Raw genomic sequence first — 22,431 nt, 5'->3', positions numbered from 1 at the left:
CATTTTACTTTCTTTTTTATTTTTAAACATTCTTGGCCACCTTTCAGGGCAGAAGCCCTCCCAAGGCAGCTCGCACCAATAAATTGATTTGATGTGTAGTCTGTGGAAGAGATTATGTGCTTGAATTATTGGCTCTGCCCCTATCTCTGTTTCTTCGTTTGTGCTTCTGGCACACTGTACTAGTCTGTTGTATGGTAGACTGATAGTGGTGGCCTCATATCACCTGCAGGAGCCTACCTTCTTCTTGAGTCAAGATTCTCACCCTGGCTGCAGACCTACTGACCCTTCTCGGCTTGGTGTTAACAGATTATCTCTCTTGCAAGACTATCTTGCTGAAAGACCTCAGCAAGCAGACAAACAAAGAAGCAATGCCCATGAAAGTTTTGAAATTTGGATTTTTGAAAGGGAAAAAGCACAGAATTGGGGATGGATGAAATTCCATTTCAAGCTGTGACGTTAATAAATGCTAGGCTGCTCTTTTCGAAGTTTGACACTTCCACTTCAGTCCTTATTCTGGTAGTCGGTGTTTGCATTTTCAAAATGCAGATGATTTGAGAGAGAGAGAGAGAGAGAGAGAGAGAGAGAGATGATCCTATGATATGGGAGGACAGTTTTACTGGCAACATGAATGCAGGCATCATCTCTACTGTGCAATGCAATACCTCTTGCACAGGGCACAGATAACATGCTGCAAAACAGATTTTAGGTCAGGATGAGCCACATTATCATAATTGTAGAATTGGATTGAATTGTTAGTGGGCAAAAATGAGACAATTAGCCAGTCTGGATATCACTAGCATGCTGAAATTAGTATGCCTCTTGTATGCCAGTGTAATGCTCATGTTCAGACAGCATCATTAGAAAGAGGAGATGGGAGCAATGGCATTATTTTTGACAGTTTGGTCAAAGTATCAAACCCAACAGCAATAAGAATGAGCAGATGTAGGGCCAACTAGATGTAAAATGCGTCATGCAATTTGCAATGATGTTAATGACTTTTAAAAAGCAAATTGCAGGGGTGTGTGGGGTGGGGCAATCGGGACCTTGGAATGGCAGATAGGGGGAGGGGTTAACCCTTTGCCCCTCCCCTGCTGCAGTCCCTATGTGGATCAGGCCCCAGCATTTATTTTCTTCCAGTGCAAAAACCAGCCATGGAGGGCCCAATCTGGATCAGGACTGCAGTGAGGGGCAAAGGATTAGAAACACACACCCCCCATCCTTCATGGTAGGAGTCCGATACAGATTGGGGGGGGGGCGGGTTTCCTGCTCATGAACTTTACTTTTGAAAAGGTTTCCATGCAACTGGGAATTGCGTGAATGGCTTCTCTCTAGTTTCTCTGTAAATGAGAGATAGGTTTTCGGGACTGCAAAAGCACATTGTTCAAACAGCAAGGGGGACCATGAAGAATCCTTTGGCATCTGATAGGACGGATTTCTACTAACGGGTTTGTCTGATAGTAGAAAGGATCACTGAATTCGTTTTGTGAGATTAATGTCACACGAAATTCCAAGTCCTGTGCAGACAGTCAAAGTGGGTAGAAATGTCCGTATGGAAAAGGAATTGGGATAATCTTTGCTGATGCTGCCTGTGAGCTCCATCGATGGATCATCACTTCTGCACAGAGGCCCACCTGTACTGACTTCAACAAGGGTAGTCTCTCAGTGCGTTTTCTGTGCCCTACAAAAATGAAGGATCATGCACTGAAAGCCTATCTGTGTATACACGTAGGGTGGCCACTTACGAATAGGGGTGCACGAAAGTCACTTACCTGGTCTCGCCGCTTGCTTCGCGGTGGGGGGGAGGCGCTTCGCTGCTCCCCCCGAAGTTCAGGCCGGGGGGGGAGGCTTCCCGCCTCGCCCGGCCGAAATTCAGGCCGGGGAGGAGGCGCCTCGCCTCGCCCGGCCGCGAAATAAAAAGTTTTTTTAAAAAATAACGCCCCCGTGATAGGCTACGTGACGATTTACGTAGCCTGTCACGGCTAGATCTGCAAAGTCAGCCGTGATAGGCTACGTAAATCGTCACGTAGCCTATCACGGGGGCGTTTGTTTGTTTTTTTACTTTTCTTGGAATGGCGGCAGCGGCAGCCGGTCAAAAGACTGGCTGCCTCCCCCGCCCCTGTCGAAGCCCTGCTGAACCGCCGCTGCGACCTGCCACCGGGAGCGACATTCGGGAAAGGTAAGTCCCATCCCGAGGGGGGTGCGGGGCCGGGGGGTGCGGATAATTTTTCCCCGAAACTACTTCGGGGGGCCGAATACATTGGCACTTGGCCCCCCGAAGTTTCAGGGAGAAATTCTCCCCCATCCCTACTTACGAATCACTTAAAAAGGGGAAATGCATCACCAAAAAAAGAGGACAGGCATTTGCATAACATTTGCATGTGCTGATTTATATGTATTGATGCAAATTTAGAAATATTGATTAGAATTTAAAAAGAAATACAGCACGTCTCACCAGCGTGCAAAAGACTGTGGCCAGCTGACCTTTTGTGTGTGCCAATTCATTCTGCTGCACAGGTGCTAACTGCGGATGGACAGCCATTCCTATATGTTCCTTTCCTTTAAAATAGAATGGGGCCGGGGACAGCCTTTCAAACAGAGGATGCCTTTAAACAGAGGACTGTCCTCTGGCAGTCCTTCAAATAGAGGACTATCCTCTGTAAAAGAGGTCACATGGCCACCCTAAGCCTTTATGAGGAAATGTGTTCCAAATGGCCTTGCCTCTTCCATGTGCTCCTTCCACATGACAGCCAGTGTGGTGTAGTGATTGGAGTGTTGGACTAGGACTCAAGAGATCCAGGTTCTAGTCTCCACTCGGCCATGAAGCTCACTGGGTGACTTTGGGCCAGGCACTGACTCTCAGACTAACCTACCTCATAGGGTTGTTTCAAGGATAAAATGGAGAGGAGTAGGATCATGTAAGCTGCCTTGGGTTCCTTGCAAGAGGAAAAAAGGCGGGATATAAATGTAACAAAATTAATAAATGACATACAGTCAGGGCCAGAAATATTGGAACAAGGATAACTGTTTTGGCAGTTGGCCTCTGTACACCATCACATTGAAGTTGAAAGGAAACACACCCAGATGGGAGTGAAGTCAGGACTTTCAGCTGTAATTCAAGGGGTTGGACAAAAGTGGGGCACTAACCATTCAGGAAGTACAGCCAGTGGCACACACACACCCCATCGTTGGTGGCTCATAAGTAATGGAATGAATGGCTGACAAGCAGCTGCATGGCCAGGTGTGGCCTGTTTCCTGGGTACCCCATGACCAATCAAGCAGATAAAAGGCCTGGAGGTCGTTCTGAGTGTTACATTTGCATTTGGTAGCTGTTCATTGGAACTCCCAACATGAGGTCCAAAGAGGTGTCCATGCGAGTGAAGGAGGCCATCATTAGGCTGAGGAAACAACATAAACCCATCAGAGAGATAGCAAAAACAGTGGGAGTGGCCAACACAACAGTTTGGAACATCCTGAAAAAGAAGGAATTAACTGGCAAGCTCAGCAACAGCAAAAGGCCTAGAAGACCACGGAAGATAACTAAAGTGGGTGACCACAGAATTCTGCTCAGGATGAAGAGGAACCCTTTCACAACATCTAGCCAGGTCAAGAACACTCTTGCGGAGGTAGGCATGTCATTGTCAACATCTACAGTCAAGAGACAGCTTTATGAATGTAAATACAGAGGCTTCACAACAAGGTGCAAACCACTGGTAACGCTCAAGAACGGACAGGCCAGATTAACCTTTGCCAGCAAACACCTAAAAAAAGCCTGCCCAGTTCTGGAATAAGATTCTTTGGACTGATGAAACCAAGATTAACTTGTACCAGAATGATGGGAAGAGAACAGTATGGAGAAGGAAAGGAACAGCTCATGATCCAAAGCATACCACATCATCTGTCAAACATGGTGGAGGCAGTGTTATGGCATGGGCATGTATGGCTGCCAATGGAACCAGGTCACTGGTGTTTCTTGATGACCTGACTGCTGATAAAAGCAGCAGGATGAATTCTGAGGTGTATAGGGCTATACTTTCTGCTCAGATTCAGCCGAATGCTGCCAAACTGATAGGACGCCGCTCCATCTTGCAGACGGATAATGACCCAAAACATACAGCAAAAGCTCCCCAAGAGTTTCTCAAGGCAAAGAAGTGGGATGTTCTTCAGTGGCCACATCAGTCACCTGATCTCAACCCAATAGAACATGCTTCTCACTTCCTGAAGACAAGACTGAAGGCAGAAAGACCCACAAACAAGCAGCAGCTGAAGGCAGCTGCAGTGAGGGCCTGGCAAAGCATCTCAAGGGAGGAAACTCAGCATTTGGTCATGTCCATGGGTTCCAGACTTCAGGCAGTCATTGACTGCAAAGGATTTTCATCCTGGTTTTAAAGGCAATCCTTAAGTTTGAAATGATGTTGATTGGTTCCTTTACTTATGAGCCACCAACGATGGGGTGTGTGTATGCCACTGGCTGTACTTCCTGAATGGTTAGTGCCCTACTTTTGTCACACCCCTTGAATTACAGCTGAAAGTCCTGATTTTGCTCCCATCTGGGTGTGTTTCCTTTCAACTTCAATGTGGTGGTGTACAGAGGCCAACTGCCAAAACAGTTATCCTTGTCCCAATATTTCTAGCCCTGACTGTACGTCGGCATTCATTTAGCAGAAGCTGTTCATCCTTTATGGTGAATGGCAAATGATATAGCTTAGGGTACCTAGGTCCCATCCGGCATCACATCAGAATAGGGATGATTAATTACATAGAATATAAGATGATTAACTTTCCCAACCATGGCTATAATCTGCAGCATGTGTCGTTTTAAAAGGTCTGCCTAGAGATGGGTTGGTCAGGTGTGTAGTGATTCAGGACAAGTTTAAAGTGCATTATGTTAAACATGCGGATATGATCGCAAAAATAGTCAGATTGCTAAATGATACCATGGGAGAAAGATGCATGGAACTAACCAGCTTTACTTCATGACCATGCAACTCTTACAGCAATAAGACTCAAAATGGCTGCTGATCTAGTTTTCAGTTCCTTGCTGGTGCTGCCCAGAACGGCATCCCTCTGTGCATCCACTTTTTTATTTATTTGGAACTTTAAAATCTTAATGGCATAGAAAATTTTTCATTCTCACTCTTTCATTACAGTCCTGCATTGATGGAAAAAGCTGTGTGATAGGCAGCTACTAAATGGCCAAGAGAGTATACAGTGCTATAGTTGATGACAGGCATGTCAAAGAATGCAATTCTGCCATCCCAAAGCAAACACCATTAGCCTGTATTTTAAATAATTATATATAAGGTTTGTTGGACTTAGGGTGCAACCCTATCAATTGTGCTCTCAATTATCAGAAAGCCCTGAACTTAGAGACTTCTGATCCAATGTAGGGTGGGAGGAGTGGCAGAGGTTATCTTTTCCACCCCTTCCTCCTGCCCTGCATTTTTCACTAGGTGGACATTTTTGCCCGTCTAGTGATGGTGCTTCAAGTGGGAGGGAAGGAGGCTGGAAGAGGCTCAAGACAGGTTTATCCTGGCCTCTCCAGTCTCCTCCCCTCCCTGCCCACTGGAACACCCACTTTTCCCCCTCTCCAAGGTCACTTTTCCAACCTCGGATGGCAGCCAGCACAGTTCTTTCCATGCCGGCTGCAAGGGGTTGGTGGAGGGGGGCGGATCTCTGACTCCCCCTTCCGAGGTTGGGGTGCTTTCTCTGAAATCACAAAAGGGAATCCCCAGTATCCTATAGCCTCTCAGACAATGTCTAGGGGGCATAGGATTGCTCCCTTAGTGAACCATAACATAGTTTAGCTTATGAATATATTCCCATTACTGTATGAATGGATTTTGATTCAAGAAATCACTGTCCACCATCAAAAAGAACATTTTTGGCTGTTACCTTCTTGTGCCCTGACATCATAAAATGTAGGAGTTTTGCCAGCTAGCAGGAGTGTAGATGTAGCACTATTACTGTACCTGTATCTCACTAGTTAATCTTCATTTTCTACTGATTAAAAATTGCACTTGTTTTAGATAATGGGACATAAATTCATTGGAAGAAAAATAATTGGTTTATCATTCCTCTTACAAGATGATGATGATGAAGAAGAAGATAGAATGTGACTCCTCCTTTTTGATTGGCTAGCCATATCAAATGTGGATTAATACGTTGTTCTCTGCCATTTTTCAGGTGATGGTGGGTATGCCAAAGATGCAAAGCTGAAAGCTCCTTCTTCCTTAGCTGTATCTCCCGATGGCACCTTGTACATAGCTGACCTCGGTAACATCCGCATCCGTGCAGTCAGTCGGAATAAGGCTCATCTTAATGACATGAATATTTATGAGATTGCATCCCCAGCAGACCAGGAACTGTATCAGTTCACCAGCAATGGGACTCACTTGCACACGCTCAACCTCATTACACGGGACTTCATGTACAATTTCACATACAATGGGGAAGGTGATCTTGGCACCATTACCAACAGCAATGGGAATTCAGTCCATGTTCGCAGAGATGCCAGTGGTTTGCCGCTCTGGCTGGTGACGCCTGGAGGCCAGTTCTACTGGCTGACCATAAGTAGCAATGGAATCCTCAAAAGAGTTTATGCCCAAGGCTACAATTTAGCCCTAATGACTTATCCTGGCACAACAGGTCTTCTAGCAACCAAAAGTAATGAGTACGGATGGACAACAGTGTATGAGTAAGTGACTTTAGAACTTTCTTACCCAGTCTGTGTTATATGGCAGCCTTGTGATGGCAACTGATTGGCTTGCAAAGTGGGGATGTGTCCCCCGCCCTCTCCAAAGCCATTTTATCGATAGTGCTACCTGATTTGCAAAGTTTATGCCATGCTATCTAACATCATTCATTCAAAAAGCCTAGAATGCATTGTGTAAAAAAAGCAACAAGTGGAAATGCCTGAAATGTCCAGAAATTACCAAGGTATGATTATACTTCTTTTCATTATAGGAGACTGTAAATTTTAATCCATTTGATTTGTAGATTCATCCACTAAAGCTTAAGTTGATTCATTGGGTAGGAGCCAGTTTTAATCAGAGAGTGCAACTGGTGGGAGTCCAAGTTAAGGGCACACTTTTTTGTTGTTTTCAGCTATTTTAGTTCTGCTGCAACACACAGGACTGTGTATGCACCTCCCTTCTGCGAGAACATGGGAAGAGTATCAAGAATGATTTGGGACAAAGAATTTAGCTTCCAAAGATTCAAGGCTTCATTTGTAAAAACAAAGCCAGGGGCTTTTATTAGTGTAGCTTTCCCCAAACTGGTGCCCTCCAGATATGTTGGACTACAATCCCCATCATTCCCAGCCCCTCAGCCAGTGGCCATGCTGGCTAGGTCAGATGGGAGTTGCAGTCCAAGGGTGGGAGGGTGCTGTTGCACTCAAGCCCTGCTTGTGGGTTTCCTATGGGCAGCTGGTTGGCCACTGTGAACAGAATGCTGGACTAGATGGGCCCTTCTCTGAGCCAGCAGGGCTCTTCTGTTGTTCTTACATCTGGAGGGCTCAAGGTTGGGGAAGGTTGCAGCAGTTGAAAGCCTCTTTGGCTCACTCCAGGACTGGTTCCAATCTAGCAGAAGAGCATTGTATGAGACCCCAAACCCAGAGGAGTCCTTCCATTTGTGCAAACTCCTGTGCCAGGCTTTGCACAAGCTCTTTTAAGATATTCTAACAGTCCACTGGAATTCATGTGTGCTACAGCTTATTATCTGCCTTATTAATCATGTGTTGTTTTTTCCCCTGCTGTAATTTTTGCATGTGTTCGCCCATATGGCCATTCCATCTTGTTTCTGTCCTCATCTGTGAATTATTTATAACAAAGTCCTTTGAAACTTCCCATTTCAAGACATATTGTAAACATATTTTCTGACGTAATACATATTTCTAAGGCTGCAATGATATACATACTTACCTGGAACTCAAAGTCCCATTGAACTCCGTGGGAATTACTTCTGCATAGACATGCATGCAGGCCTGCAAACCTTCCTTGCCTGTCCAGTCCATTTCTGCCATCGTGTCCCTAAGCTTGCCATGAGAGGAAGGATTGAGCTGGAGTAGGAAAATCAATGGAAGGTGTCAGCTTTGTTTCAAGATGTCTGGTCAATTTATGGTCTGTGGTTCACAGCGTTTTACTGGTGCTCTCAACGTACCAGGAGACCTGATGCAGCCGAAGACAGGATTTGACTTCTACTTTCTCGGGTTGTTTAGAAGTGGATAATTCAGCAAGTAATAACTCCTGAAGTTCATATATTTCGTATTTATTATATTTTTATTCCATCGTTCCTCCAAAGCACTCTACATGGCATACATGGTTTGTTTGTTTGTTGATTTCTCCCTCTCTCTCTCTCTCTCTCTCTCTCACACACACACACACACACACACACCATTTTATCCTGACCTGCCAACATTCTGGTGCCTACACAGCTATTAAAGGTTCCCTGTCCTCTTATCACCCTCTGCCAAACTAATCCACGTTTGTAAAATAAGGTGACTAGAAGATAGTAGAGGTCTTCAGACTGACAACCTCAGGGCTGGCATTTTTATGTATGTATATAAATTAGCATATGCAACTTTAATGCAAAACTGTGTCTCCTTTTGTCTCCTTTTTTTGCTGATGTATAACTGGCCACCCTACTCCACTTGCCTTACCCTCACTTTCTGGTGTAGATTGGAAGAGGGAAGGAGGCAAGTTGATGGGGCAGTGGCACAGAGATGGGTCCCCCCAGGCCCAGTATCAAGGGGGGGGGCATCGTTGGGTGCTTGGTGAGGCCCACACCCCAGCTGCAGGGCCACTCATAGCTGTCTAGCCCTGCTCCTCTTCTTCCTTGATGCCTCTGCCTGTTCACCTGCCCTTTTCTGAGAGCTTGAGCAGTGGCAAGAGGAAGAGAAAGAAGAAGAGCAATTGCCTTGCTCTCACCTTCTGAGCAGACTGGGTCCAGAGGGAGTGGGTGATTGACTGGCCAATGGAGCCCACTCTAGGCAACTTGCCCAAGGGCCCTGTGAAAGCTGGAAATGGGCTCACCCAGGGGAAGTGGCCCACTGAGCCTATTTACCAAGATTTCCTCAAAACCTGGTGCTGGCACTGTACATCCTTACTAAGCAATGACCCAGAACTGGTGGCTGCATGAGCTAAATATAGTGCAACGAACAGAGTAAATAAGTTAGTTAAACAGGGGATGCCTAGACTCAAGCTCAAAGAAAGTACAGTTGATGAACAGGCAAAGGAGAATGGGGTACATTTCAACCCTCCCACATGAGGAAGGGCAGGCATACAGGTGTGCACTAGCTACGTGCCGATCTTGGGCAGCGGGACAGCCCAGCTGGGAGCAACCTTATCCCCATGGAGCATCCCAGGGTCTGGAAGGAAGAGAAATCGAAGAGAACTGCATGCCAGGGTACACTGCTAACCGAACCCTCTCCCACCTACAGTGGAGGATGAGGGCTCCAATAGGGGCGGGTTGTGAATCATTCTGGATTTTACTCAGAACCAGCCAGAACTCTAAAGGAACTATGCAGGGGATAGGGTTCAGCACCTCGGATAGCTCCTTTAGAGTTTTGGCTGGTTCTGGATGAAACCCAGAATGGATGCATGGCCCCACCGAAACTGGAGCCACCAGTCTCCAGTGCTGACTTCTGCTTCAGCCCAGTTGGTACATAGACTGGTGAGTACATGAATCCCCAGTAAAGACTGCAAGGTTTCCCCATTGGCAGCCTGACCTTTAGCCAGACTCTCTGCACAACTAGAGCAGGAAAAACCAGCACAGCTTGTGCCTGGCAGCTGGATTTCTTGCTGAGAGGCACGGAGGAGCTGCCATCGCTCCTCACTGACCTGCTGTGCAGCTCTCCCTCTGCATAACCTTGGCTGGAAGGGATAATCCATGCAGATGGAGACTCCCTGGAGTTGGATGTGGTATGTGCACAGCCTACGACGAACATTCATGCATCTGGAAAAGCTCCACACCTGGGGGCAAGGTCTGGAACCCTACGTGTGATCCCCAATGCAATTTGAACATTTGCAACTCTTCGAGACCAAAACAGCACACATTTTATTTGATCATCTCATTGCTGCGCTTTCTTCTTTTCTTTTGCCTGGAGACAGACCGGCCTCTTGTGGCATCTGTGCTACATTGCATCGCGCTTTGTGAAAGCACTGAACCCTGCAAAATCTTTACTGCCTATCATCCAGCCAATTCACACAAGTCACGTATTATTTTTATTCACATTATTTATATGCCACCTTTCCAGCGTGTTGCACAGGATGGTGTATAAAATGAAGCATGAACTGTACCAATAAAAAAAAACATATTTGAATCATGAGAGCAGCATTTAAAAACTGTATGAATAGCAGCCCACTAGAAGAGAGGTCAGTTTGACAGCTGTTAGCAGAGGCTGGTATCCTCTATTTCAGTGGGGTGGTGAATCAGCTTTGGGTTTCAGTCAGAACTCTAAAGGAGCTATCCAAGGTGCTGAGCTCATTTGGGGGCTAAGGTTCAGCACAATGGATAGCTCCTTTAGAGTTCTGATTGATGTCACTGAAACCCAGAGCGGATGCACTGCCCCACTGAAATAGGAGCCACCAGCCTCCCCTGAAAGCCATAAGCTGCGATTCTATACATACTCGCCCAGGAGTAAAGCCCAATGAACTCAGTGGGCCTTACTTCTGAGTAGGCACGCATGGGATTGCACTATTAGTGAACTGAATGGTCTTCTTTAAATAAATAGAGGTGTACGAGAACACAAGAAACATAGGGCTGGAACCTGTTTCCAGCAGATTAGGTCAAAATCATGCAAGAGTTCTTGGAGTTGGCTGTCTACTACCTACTTGGTCATTATACTGAAAAATGTAAGATGTGATAAGGCACAGTTAGGGAGGCCTGCAAAGGAGGAATCCCTAAAATCACACCACAGGATTCATTAAATACTCAAAATTGGGGATTCACAGGCCAAAAAAGGCAGGGTTTACTAGGGACGCACATTGTCATTCTGTCATCTGCTCATTGACAGAATTGCATTTTTTCCAATTTCCCGAATTTGTGTAAATGCGCAAATCTGCCCAAATGTGTAAATCTCTCCCCCCCCCCCCCGTGCATTTTCATACTTTAGCCTATGGGGGAAATGCACATTTTTGGCTGGTGTTTTTTTATCTGACATATTTTTGTACAGCTCAATTTGCATAATATTCCAGAAAGTTAAAAAACTGGTCCACAAATCCATGGAATCCATGTGATTTAGGAAAAGCCGGTGGGCTCCGGGATCTGCAGAGTACATTAATAGAAATCCAAATTCATTTGATTCTGTTGTGGATTTCTCCAACATCCCTAGGGTTGCTGTTCAGTTGTTAAGTCGTGTCCGACTCTTCGTGACCCCATGGACCATAGCGCGCCAGGCCTTCCTGTCCTCCGCTCTCTCCCGGAGTGTGCTCAAGTTCATATTCATTGCATCAGTGATGCTATCTAGCCATCTCATCCTCTGCTTTTTTGAGATTGCACCCCAGTACTGCTTTTCCCACCCTTTTGTTGACTATGAGTGCTACTCCGTTTCTTCTAAGGGATTCTTGCTCACAGTAGTAGATATAATGGTCACCTGAATTAAATTCGCCCTTGCCTGTCCATTTTAGTTCACTGATTCCCAAGATGTCGATGTTCAGTCTTGCCATCTCATGTTTGACCACCTCCAGCTTACCTTGATTCATTGATCTGACATTCCAGGTTCCTAAACAATATTGTTCTTTACAGCATCGGATTTTCTTTTCACCACCAGACACATCCACAGCTGAGTGTCCTTTCGGCTTTGGCCCAGCCGCTTCACTCTTTCTGGCGCTACTTGGAAATACCCTCTGCTCTTCCCCAGTAGTATATTGGACACCTTCCGACCTGAGGGGCTCATCTTCCGCCGTCATATCTTTTAGCCTTGTGATACGTTCCATGGGGTTTTCTTGGCAAGAATACTGGAATGGGTTGCCATTTCCTTCTCCAGTGGACCACATTTTGTCAGAACTCTCCACCATGACCTGTCCATCTTGGGTGGCCCTGCATGGCATAGCTTATGGCTTCACTGAGTTACGCAAGCCCCTTGGCCACAACAAGGCAGTGATCCATGAAGGGGTCCCTAGGGTTTACAGATGGAAAATAAGGCTCAACATACAAAATATCTATATACTCAAGAGCAAAGGAAACAAACTTGCTACCATACCTAGATCAGGGGTGCAGAACCACAAGCCCGGGGTTCAAATACAGTCCTTCAGGGTTCCCCACATGGCCATACTCCCTTTCCCTCTACTACTGTCGTTTGGTGGTTACCTGACTTTTGTGCAATTCCCCCCCCCAATTCTAAAAGTTTGAAATGCCTCTCCTAAGGCTTAGTTATTGGCAGTCAGGGCTTTAAACTAAAATATGCTGGTGGTTTTTACTCCATATCTCTTGCCTTTGACACCACCCACCACTGGAACATGGCCCATGAGAGTTTCTCTGAAATAGAATCCAGCCCTAAAGCTGAAAGAGGTTCAACACCCCTACCCAAGATAGTTACACTAGCCTGGGCTCATTTAATGGATAGTACAAGTTGATACATGTCAGACAAGAGCCCTGTTCAGGTGTTACGCTCAACAGGATACAAGCAACACACATAAGAGGGACAGGGCCATGCATGCCAACTCCGCCCCCTTCTTCCCCATCCTCTCCATGTTGGACAGGGATGGTTGAAGATGGCTGCCTCTCAAGTTCACTTGAACACAAGTAGAAGCCTCCATGAGACCAGGAACCCTGCTTTATCAGGGTTCCTGATCACGCAAATGGTTCTGCTTGTGTTTGCTTGTACACGAGTAAAAGCCTGCATGAAACACAGGAAGGTTGGGGACTCAGAGGATGGGGCCAGCACATGCAAGGATGTAGGGAGCATGGCTGGGCCCATCCCTCGAACTCATGTTGCTTGTACTCTGTTCAACATCATGCCTGAATAGGGCTAAGGAGAGGCTTAGATTGAATCCACTGCCTTCTCTATCTCAGGTTAACCACCTGCTCCCAATGGACAAATCCCAACTATCAGTGAGGCGGCTCTTTCCCTCCCTCCCTGCTGTCCCCTTCTGCCATGGAGGAGGAACTCCCTCCTGACAAACAGCTTCTCAGGCCCAGGTACCACACCTGACAGATCACTTTGATAGAATTACATTTTATCCAGAAGGCCTCAGAAACCACAACCCACATAGGAACAAAAAGATTCACAGTCCAGGACTGTATGTATTTATGTATGTGATTGTTTGTTCATTCGTGTGTATTTTTTTAACTGTTTTTCAGCCCCAAAGGTTCCCAGAGCAGCTTACATACAGCAGATGGATTGTATCCAGTGTTAGTCCTACTTAGAGTAGACCCATTTAAGTGAATGGGAATTCAGTCAGACTAACATTGGCTACAACCCAGTAAGTCTGGGAAAGAGGACGGAGGGCAACACCTTTCTGGTCATTATTACGGGTCAGCCAGTTAGCACTCTGCACAGGTGGTTGGGTGCAGAGGAAGGAAGGGGGATGGCTTTGTGATTGTCACAAGGGCCAACCAATCGGCACTCTATAGCTGGCTTCAGGCTATAAACAGGAAGAATTGGCTGCGCCTGAACCCAATTATCTTAGGAAGGTTGTATGTCTGGACAAAAAGGGGTGAATGCAGATCCACAACAAGTTCTCATATCACAATATATACATCTGTATGCAGCCTAAATAGGATTATTGCCCCCTTTTCTTTTCACAAAAATTTGTCCACGCAGTGTATCTTCTATTGTGTTTATATGTACCTTTTTTGTTCTCCCAGATATGACTCTGATGGTCACTTAACCAATGCAACATTTCCGACTGGTGAGGTCAGCAGTTACCATAGTGACATTGAAAAACTGATGCGAGTTGAAATCAACACTTCAAATAAGGAAAATGTGATCACAGCAACAAACTTTTCAGCTACTTCTACTATTTACACATTAAAACAAGGTAACAAAAGTAAATTGGGGTGGGGGGATTATATTTGATCTCTTGCAGTTTCTACATTTGCTGGATACATTTAGAAAAGCCCTGTCTCTGTTTTCTTTGGCTTGATATGTTAGTACTGACTTGATTATTGTAACAAGTTACATGTACAAGAAAGAACTGATCAAACAGGTTTTGCTCTTTTTATTTTAACACTGAGTTTCATCCAGTCAATGTTAAGCATGTATAAGTCTCGTTGATCTTAATGGGAGAGAGATAAGCACACAGAATGTTGCTAAAAACTGGCCTCCTTACTACAGGATTGGAAGGGCACCAGTGTAACACCATTTTTATTTTTATTTTTTTAAGTGGACATAGGAAATTACACACTCATCAGCCTAAGATCTGCCAGAGGTCAATGAGAGAAAAGTGTGACACAATTGCCAGTGGCAACTATTCAATATAGTAGAGCTGGTCCATAACACCAGGACCTAGTACACTAGTACATAACACTAGTACAACATCCTAGGTCAACTTGCAATGCCATTGAAATGTCACAGAGTGTCACTGTTGTTGTTGTTGCTCAGTCGTTCAGTCGTGTCCGACTCTTCGTGACCCCATGGACCACAGCACGCCAGGCCTTCCTGTCCTGCGCTCTCTCCCAGAGCGTGCTCAGGTCCATATTCATTGCATCGGTGATGCTATCTAGCCATCTCATCCTCTGCCGTCCCCTTCTCCTTTTGTCTTCAGTCTTTCCCAGCATCAGGGTCTTTTCCAGGGAGTTTTCTCTTCGCATTAGGTGGTCAAAATATTACAAATGTGACTATATAGTACAGGTGGGCAACTTGTGCCTGGTGGGCCGTGTGCTGCCCTTGGCTGCTCTGCATGTCCCCCAGAGCCTCGGAGAGCTCTGCCCGCTTTTCCTCACGGATCAGCCATCAGCAGGAGAACAGTAACCATAGGAAGCTACCTTATACTAGGTCAGACCATTGGTCCAACTAGCCCAATATCTTCAACGCAGACTAGCAGAGGCTGTCTGGGGTTTCTGGCAGGAATGTTTCCCTAGCCCTACCTGGAGATGCCAGGGATCAAACCTGGAACCTTCTACTTCCAAAGCAGGTGCTCTACCACTGAGCTATAGCCCTTCCCGCTAACTACGGCTGTTGATTAGGATCACTGGGGGAAGGCCTTGATCCCAGTGCAGCCAAGATAGCTGTTTCCATGTTACTTCTTGGTGACATTGGGATTGCTGGGGGGGGGGAGGCTCTTTGTGTATTTGTGTGAATGCGGGGGTTGGCCCCTCCCAGGATGCATTGCTTGTCCACTTTCCCACCTGGGAACGCAGCCCCGAACCCCCTAAATGATGGCCTACTATATATAGTAACTACTAGGGTCAGGTTATTAACTTATCAGTATAATTCAAGAATGGGGATAGCATTTTCTAGTTGACCCTCCTTTTGAACAATGTACCTCATCCCTCCCCTCCCTCCACCCCGCTTTCCATGAAAAGCCAAATTTCTCTTAGCCAATGATAACCACTCAGCTTGGGTTTTCTACACTCTTAAGTATCCAACTAGTTCCCTACGCACACTAAGCCATGCACAGGACACCCAGATGTTCAGCTGTCTGATGGCTCAGTGAGTAGGGAACCTGCTTTGCATGCAGAAGGCCCCAGGTTCAATCCCTGGCATCTCCAAGAAGAGCTGGGAAAGAGCCAGTGCAAAACCCTTTGAGAGCCGCTGCTATGGATGACATTGAGCTAGATGGACTGATGGACTGACAGGGTCTAAGGCAGTTTCCGATGTTCCAGGGAGGGAGTTTTGGTGACAGAAAACTCCCAGACATGATGCACTGAAGAGGATATTGGGTCAGTGTAGGCTGGTGGTTCCTATATCAGTGGGGCTGTTTCAGTCAGAACCAGTCAGAACTCTAAAGGGGCTATCTAAGGTGTTGAACCCATTTGGGGCTAGGGCTCAGCACTTTGGATAGCTCCTTTAGAGTTCTGACTGGTTCTGACTGAAACCTAGAGCAGATATACTGCCATAGGAGCCACCAGCCTACACTGTGCTGGATCACATTGAAATATTGTTCCAGTACCAAAATAACTGTTGTCTCTCGAGCTAGAATGCTTACGTTGTTGAAAACTCCATCTTCCATTTCGTTTAACTCTCTTGTTCCTCAAGAACTTTCCTCTGCTGTACTTAGACTGTGAACCCATTATGGATTGGGCTCCATTACAAGTCTTACAGGGGCCGCGGTGGCTTAGTTTTTAAGACGCTAAACTGCAGACCGGAAGGTCGGCAGGACAGCAGTTTGAGACCCGAGTGCCACGCGACAGAGTGAGCTCCCGTCTTCAGTCCCAGCTCCTGCCAACCTAGCAGCTCGAAAGCAAGAAATTGCAAGTAGATAAATAGGTGCCGCTTCAGCAGGAAAGGTAACAGCGCTCCGTGCACCTCGGTGTTCAGTCATGCCGGCCACATGACCACGGAAGCGTCTTTGGACAGCGCTGGCTCTTCGGCCTAGAAATGGAGATGAGCACCACCCCCTAGAGTCAGACATGACTGGCTGGGAACACCTTTACCTTTATCTTTTACAAGTGTTACCCACTCTGAACATGAATGAATGGAATGGCAATTGTTGTCATTATTTGTGCATCCATACATTTAGCATTGCAATATGACCTCAGATATTCTGCCTTCATCAACCATGGTCCAGCTCAGCGACAGTTGCTGTCACCAAATGGATTTGCAAAAGCATAAGAATTGCTTTGCTGGATCCAAACAAGGTGTAACTTGTCCAGCCTTCTGGTTCTGGCACTGTATGCTGCTTTGCTGAAGACAAATACACACGCGCGTGTGCACATACACACACACACACACACACACACGCTTTGCCATATCTATTCCAGCTCAAACAGGTATTTCATTTTAAATCCGATAATGTTTCTATCTCATAGCCCTCCATGTTTATGATGTTAGCACAACATCTACAGCTGTATTTTAGCTGTTTAATTAAACTAGGACCAGTTTTGACCTCCACTGCACATTAAACCCAGGCAATGGGTTTCTTGGCATTAGCCACTTTGTTATCTGAGCAGCACCTCAAAGGTAGTAAATCTGAAGTCTCTGGAAGGCTAGCTTAACTTCCAAAATGCCTTTGAAAGCAGAAGACCTTTCTTCAATACGTAGGGTATCGCTAATGTGTAAATACCGTGCGCTGGATGTAATAACAATACACCTGTATGCCTAAAAGGCCTGCAGATTTCAAATTATGAAAAAGTGCAGGCAATGGCAATGCCTCCCGCTGTCTGAACAATGAATAAATATAACCTTTGTACACATAACATTTGTTTTGTAAAGCTGAAGAGCTGAACTCTCTCCCCTTCCTTCTTTTGTTGCTGACAGACAACACTCAGAATATCTATCGGGTCAGTCCAGATGGGTCGCTGAGAGTCACCTTTGCCAGTGGAATGGAGATCACTTTGAATACTGAGCCACACATCTTAGCAGGCGTTGTCAACCCCACTTTAGGAAAATGCAATATCTCTCTACCTGGGGAGCACAACTCCAATCTTATTGAGTGGAGACAAAGGAAGGAACAGACCAAAGGCAATATCTCAGCATTTGAGAGAAGGTTACGGGTAAGGACTTGGTCTTATGTAAATTCTTTTGGAATGCAGTCCATCTCAGGCTTGTTGTTGCTGTTGTTGTTGTTGATACTTCAATACTGTTCTCTCTTACTTGCTTTTGCATCCAGTTCAAAGTACTGGCACTGATCTCTAAACCATCTTGGACCAAAGTACTTGCCTCCATCTATATGAAACTGCTACTGCAGCCAAGATAAATATCTGAGACCCTTCTCTCTTTTTCCCACCATCAGAAATACACTGGGGGGAAACTGGAGACAGGGTCTTTTGGTCATGGCACCTAAACTATGAAATGTCCTCCCAAAGAGGCTTATTTGGCTCCACACAGCTTCTCTCCCTCAGTGTTCTTTCTCTTCAGCAAAGCTCTGATTCCTTGGCTTGATAAACAGTGCTTGGAAATAGGAATCGCAAAGAGGTAGATGGTTGGTTGGATGGATGGTTTCTCTCTCTCTCTCTCTCTCTCTCTCTCTCTCTCTCCACCCTTTTGTTCCTACGACTAGACCAGCCCCTCTCTTTTCTTAATGATGGGGCAGCTGTTTGTAGAAATGGGTGAACTCTCTCCCATTTGCCTCGCATGGGTCCAGTGAAGGCTGGTGGCTCTGATGTCAGTGGGGCAGTGCATCCACTCTGGGTTTCAGTCAGAACCAATAAGAATTCTAAAGGAGCTATCCAAGGTGCTGGACCTAGTTTGGGGGTCAGGTTCAGCACCATGGATAGTGCCTTTAGAATTCTGGCTGGTTCTGACTGAAACCCAGAGCAGATTCACTGGTTGTTGAAGTCACCAGCTTCCACTGCATGGGTCCAAGTTCTTTATAAAGAAGCTGGAAAGAACTTAGATCATTTTGAAGCTGTTACAATAGGCCTCAGGAAGACCATGGACCAAAGGGCCACTACACCTCTTCTCCTGGTGCACTGTGCAGCAGCATTCCAGAGGAAGGAGCAGGACAAACATTTCTCCTTCCCTTTCCCTCCACCCTGCCACCGCTTTCATTGCCACCACTGGCCAAGGAAGTAAAGGGACGGTGAAGAGTGTGTTTTGGGTAGTGGAGAACTGGCATGGAGATGTTTTGAGAACTGGGAGGGCTGGTGGGGAGACCAGAAGGCAATCTTGGAATTTTTCTGCAGCTTGGGTGTTAATCCAAGCCAGAGAATAACTTATGGGCTTGTAAAGTTGGCCTCTCCTTTGATGTTGGCTTTCAATAGTCCCTGGAGTTCTTTTCTAAGCCCAGTTCAGGAGAACTTCATTGGCATCTCCAGTTCTAGGGTTTACATATGGAACTGCTGGTATCACATCTAGTTTGCCCTTATGGCTTGTATTTAACAAGAGTGTTAACAGATCCCTATGGCAGGCAGTCAATATTTTTCTGTTTAATTAACAGGCTTAAGTTTAAGACCCAAAGACATCAATAACTTTCAGGGGAAAATTCTTTAGGAAATCTGTTTTCCACTTGACAGAAGGAGTCCTCTGGGAGGACTTGATGAGTGCAGTGAATAGTTAGCATTCAAGCTAATGGTCTCAGACAATGACCCACGTATACAGTGATTATTATAGACCTGTCAAATTTGAAAGGAGGCAAAAAGCAGGGGGGGATATTCCACCAACCCCACTCACATCTTCTCCTGCCTTCCCCACTCTCTTATCCACCCTCGAGCTGAGCCGGTCAAAAACTAGACATATTGACTCATCCACCAAATTGAACATGGCCTCCAGGCCCTGAAGAGGAGGCAAGGAATACTCATATCTTCCCAACCAAGAAACTGTGGTTGGGATGTTAATGAGAGAGAAAGAATTGCTGTCTTTTGTTCTTCCCCTCCCTAAATCCAGCTTCTGATTTGAGGCTTCCTAGAGGCATCTGGTTGGCTACAGTGGGAAACAGGATATTTCATGGACCTCTGGCCTGATCCAGTAGGGCTCTTCTTTGTTCTTATGACAAGGGAGGGTGCACCGACCAGCAGGTAACTGTATGTATGCACACATGTGATGGGGGAGCTCAGGTCTGGAAACTCAAGAGGAACATCCATCTAATCCCAGTAGCTCCTGGTAGTGGAACATATTCAGTATCTATTGGGGGCTGTAGGTGTATGGAGACACTGATATAAAATCTGCATGGCTAACATTATACTAGGGGTTTCTTTGTTATAGATTATACTTCACTTGATTCCTGCAAACTGAAAGCCTGATGGTAATGCAGGAAGTTCACGGGAGAAGGGAAATACTAATTTATTGGAATGTCCTGAAATTTACAAGCAACTACATGTTTTAGAGTGTGTGCAATATCTCATCCCTGTTTGATTTCTCACCTCCCCAATCTGTTCTAAAATAAAACCAAAATCAAATTTCCATCATACCAGTATACATTCTGTCTTGTTCCCTTGCTGTTATTCTTGTGTGATCTGCTATGCTGCTGAGGGTTTGTTTGTTTTTTTCACCCAAAGAGTATCCAGGTGAAGCACCTGTTACACACCTACTTCAGATAAGGTTTTATATGAAAAGTTGTAAAAGGCTGGATGCATGTTGTCTGTGGAAGTCCTCTGTAGAACTGAGACATGAAAACCCCATGTTCTCTGGTTTCAGATCTGTGTGAAAAACAAATGTAACCTCCTAATCCAGTGCAGTACATCCAATATAAATCTGTAATAAAATTGAGAGACACTCACACTCCTAACTTAAATTAACAAAGGGCAGGTGGCAATGGCTTACCCTAAGGCTGCAATCCTATACCCACTTACCTACGAATAAGCCCCACTAAACTCCATGAGACCTACTTCTGAGTAGACATGTATAGGATTGTGCTAGAAGTAGCATTTCTGTGTAAAGCAGGGAAGCTGCTGTTCATTCCTATCCATGTAAGTTCCAATATTTATTTCTTTTAAGATTATTTAAAATTATGTTTAATATGGGATAAAACATTGGGAGACAGAGGAGGTCACATTCCGACAGGTGAGTGCATTCTTTACAAGGAAAATGTGTGGATGTATACTAAACATACTAGAGAAGCTTAGAAGGTGCAGTATGCCTATGTACACCAATTGCTGGGGAACATGGGCAAGAGGGTGCTGTTGCATTCATGTCTTGTTTGTGAGTTTCCCATGGGCAGCTGGTTGGCCACTGTGAGAACAGAATACTGGATTAGATGGACCCTTGGTCTGACCCACCATGGCTCGTCTTATGTTCTTAAGCCAGGATTCTCTGGAATTCTGGCTTACATTGCATGCCTCCCACTGTCTTCCACTGGCACACTTCAAGGCATAGTGATGGCAACCAATTTGGATGGCTTTAAAAGAGGATTAGACAAATTCCTGGAGGAGAAGGCTCTCAATGGCAACTATTCCTGATGGCTATATGCTACCTCCAGGATCAGAGGCAGTCTGCCTATGTACACCATTTGCTGGGGAACATGGGTGGGAGGGTGCTGTTGCACCCATGTCCTACTTGTGGATTTTGTGGTTGGCCACTGCATGAACAGCACGCTGGACTAGATGGAACCTTGGTCTGATCCAGCAGGGCTCTTCCTATGTACTTATTTCTGCAGAGGTGGTTCTTGTTGATACCAGATTTCCCTCTTTCTTTTGGTTTGGGTTCAGATATAACAGATTTTCCTTTTTCTGTATCAGGAAAAAAAAATTTTTTTTTGCTGCTTTCAGAGGTCCCAAATTGTGGGTAGTAATTTTAGCTTTCCTAACAGAAAGGTCTGTGGCAGGGAAGGGTTTGTTTTTTCCCTCTCCTCCCTTTAATTTCATATCTTGTGCCAGCCATTTTGTCCCCACATGCTGTGGCCTTAACTTGTGGGTGGGAAATGGCATGCTGTGAGAACTATGCCATGCTTACAGCGATGGGGCCGCTTTCTTCAGCAAGAGGAAAATGTATACAACATGACCAGCCATAAAGAAAAGAAAATATTATTGCCCTGATCCAGCTGCAGGTGTAAGTTCAGCTCTGCTCAGATGATTAGTAACATATATCAGCTATGCAGGGGGAGAAAGGGGGGAATTAAATGCAGCTCCAATCATTGAAGAGCTGTTTGCTGTTTTCACTGATTTTCTGGCAAAGGGTATACACATGCCAGGTGGATTGAGCTGTGAACTCCCAGCTCAGCTCCCATTTACACATGGGATTTCTCATCTAGAGAGGCACAGTTATGCACGTCTGTTTTCATATACATATTTATTTTATGCATTTAGACCATTTCTATTCTGCCACTGCTCATGGTGGTTTACACGGAAAGTATAAAGTATATGCACCAATCATAGAATCATAGAGTTGTGGGACTCTTAGGCCAGCTAGTCCAGTCCCCTGTTCGATGCAGGGAATCCAGAGCTGGACACAGTACTCTAGATGAAGTCAGACTAGTGCAGAATAAAGTGGAGTGGAAGCCAATATTCTATTAATGCCACCTGGAATTGCATTAGCTATTTTTGCAGCTTCATCACACTGCTAACTCGCATTCAACTTGTGACTGTCTACAATCCAAAGATCCTTTTCACAATAAAGCAGTAACTATTTTTACCAGTGTGGTGAAGCAGTTAGAGCAGGTATGGGGAGTGTTGTTGCAAGCTCCACCCCCAGAGCTAGAAAAAGGCTGCCTCTCTGTAGCACTGAAGGGGGAAAGCCCCTCTTATTTCTGATCAGAAAAAGCCTTTCTCTAGTGCTGAGCAGTCCTTTTTTTCCATGCGCACAGAGGGATTATCTGTGCATGAAGGGACTCTTTTCTCAGTGCAGAGAAAGCCATGGAGCCTCTCTCTACATGGAAAAAGGGGCCCCTATGATGTCAGGGGACAGACCTTCAGGATGGAGGGTCCTGCCCCTGATGTCATCCAACCCCTGGGAGA

The 22,431-nt window shown here is 45.6% G+C and overlaps 1 protein-coding gene across 2 annotated transcripts in view; it reads left to right on the top strand.

Moving 5' to 3' along the window:
• Positions 1-22,431, top strand: part of TENM1 (teneurin transmembrane protein 1) — a 438,805-nt gene that overhangs the window by 384,340 nt on the left and 32,034 nt on the right. For both annotated transcript variants that reach the window (XM_084814084.1, XM_084814083.1), the window contains exons 24-26: positions 6,184-6,694; positions 13,807-13,979; positions 17,360-17,595. In XM_084814084.1, coding sequence (XP_084670210.1) covers positions 6,184-6,694; positions 13,807-13,979; positions 17,360-17,595 — 920 coding nt within the window. The remainder of the gene's footprint in view (positions 1-6,183; positions 6,695-13,806; positions 13,980-17,359; positions 17,596-22,431) is intronic.

This window comes from Heloderma suspectum, chromosome 9 (genome assembly GCF_057233095.1).
Source record: "Heloderma suspectum isolate Gila_16-S chromosome 9, 16-S_ref, whole genome shotgun sequence".
In the NCBI taxonomy this organism is placed as follows: domain Eukaryota; kingdom Metazoa; phylum Chordata; class Lepidosauria; order Squamata; family Helodermatidae; genus Heloderma; species Heloderma suspectum.
This window is presented reverse-complemented; position numbering and strand designations above follow the sequence as displayed.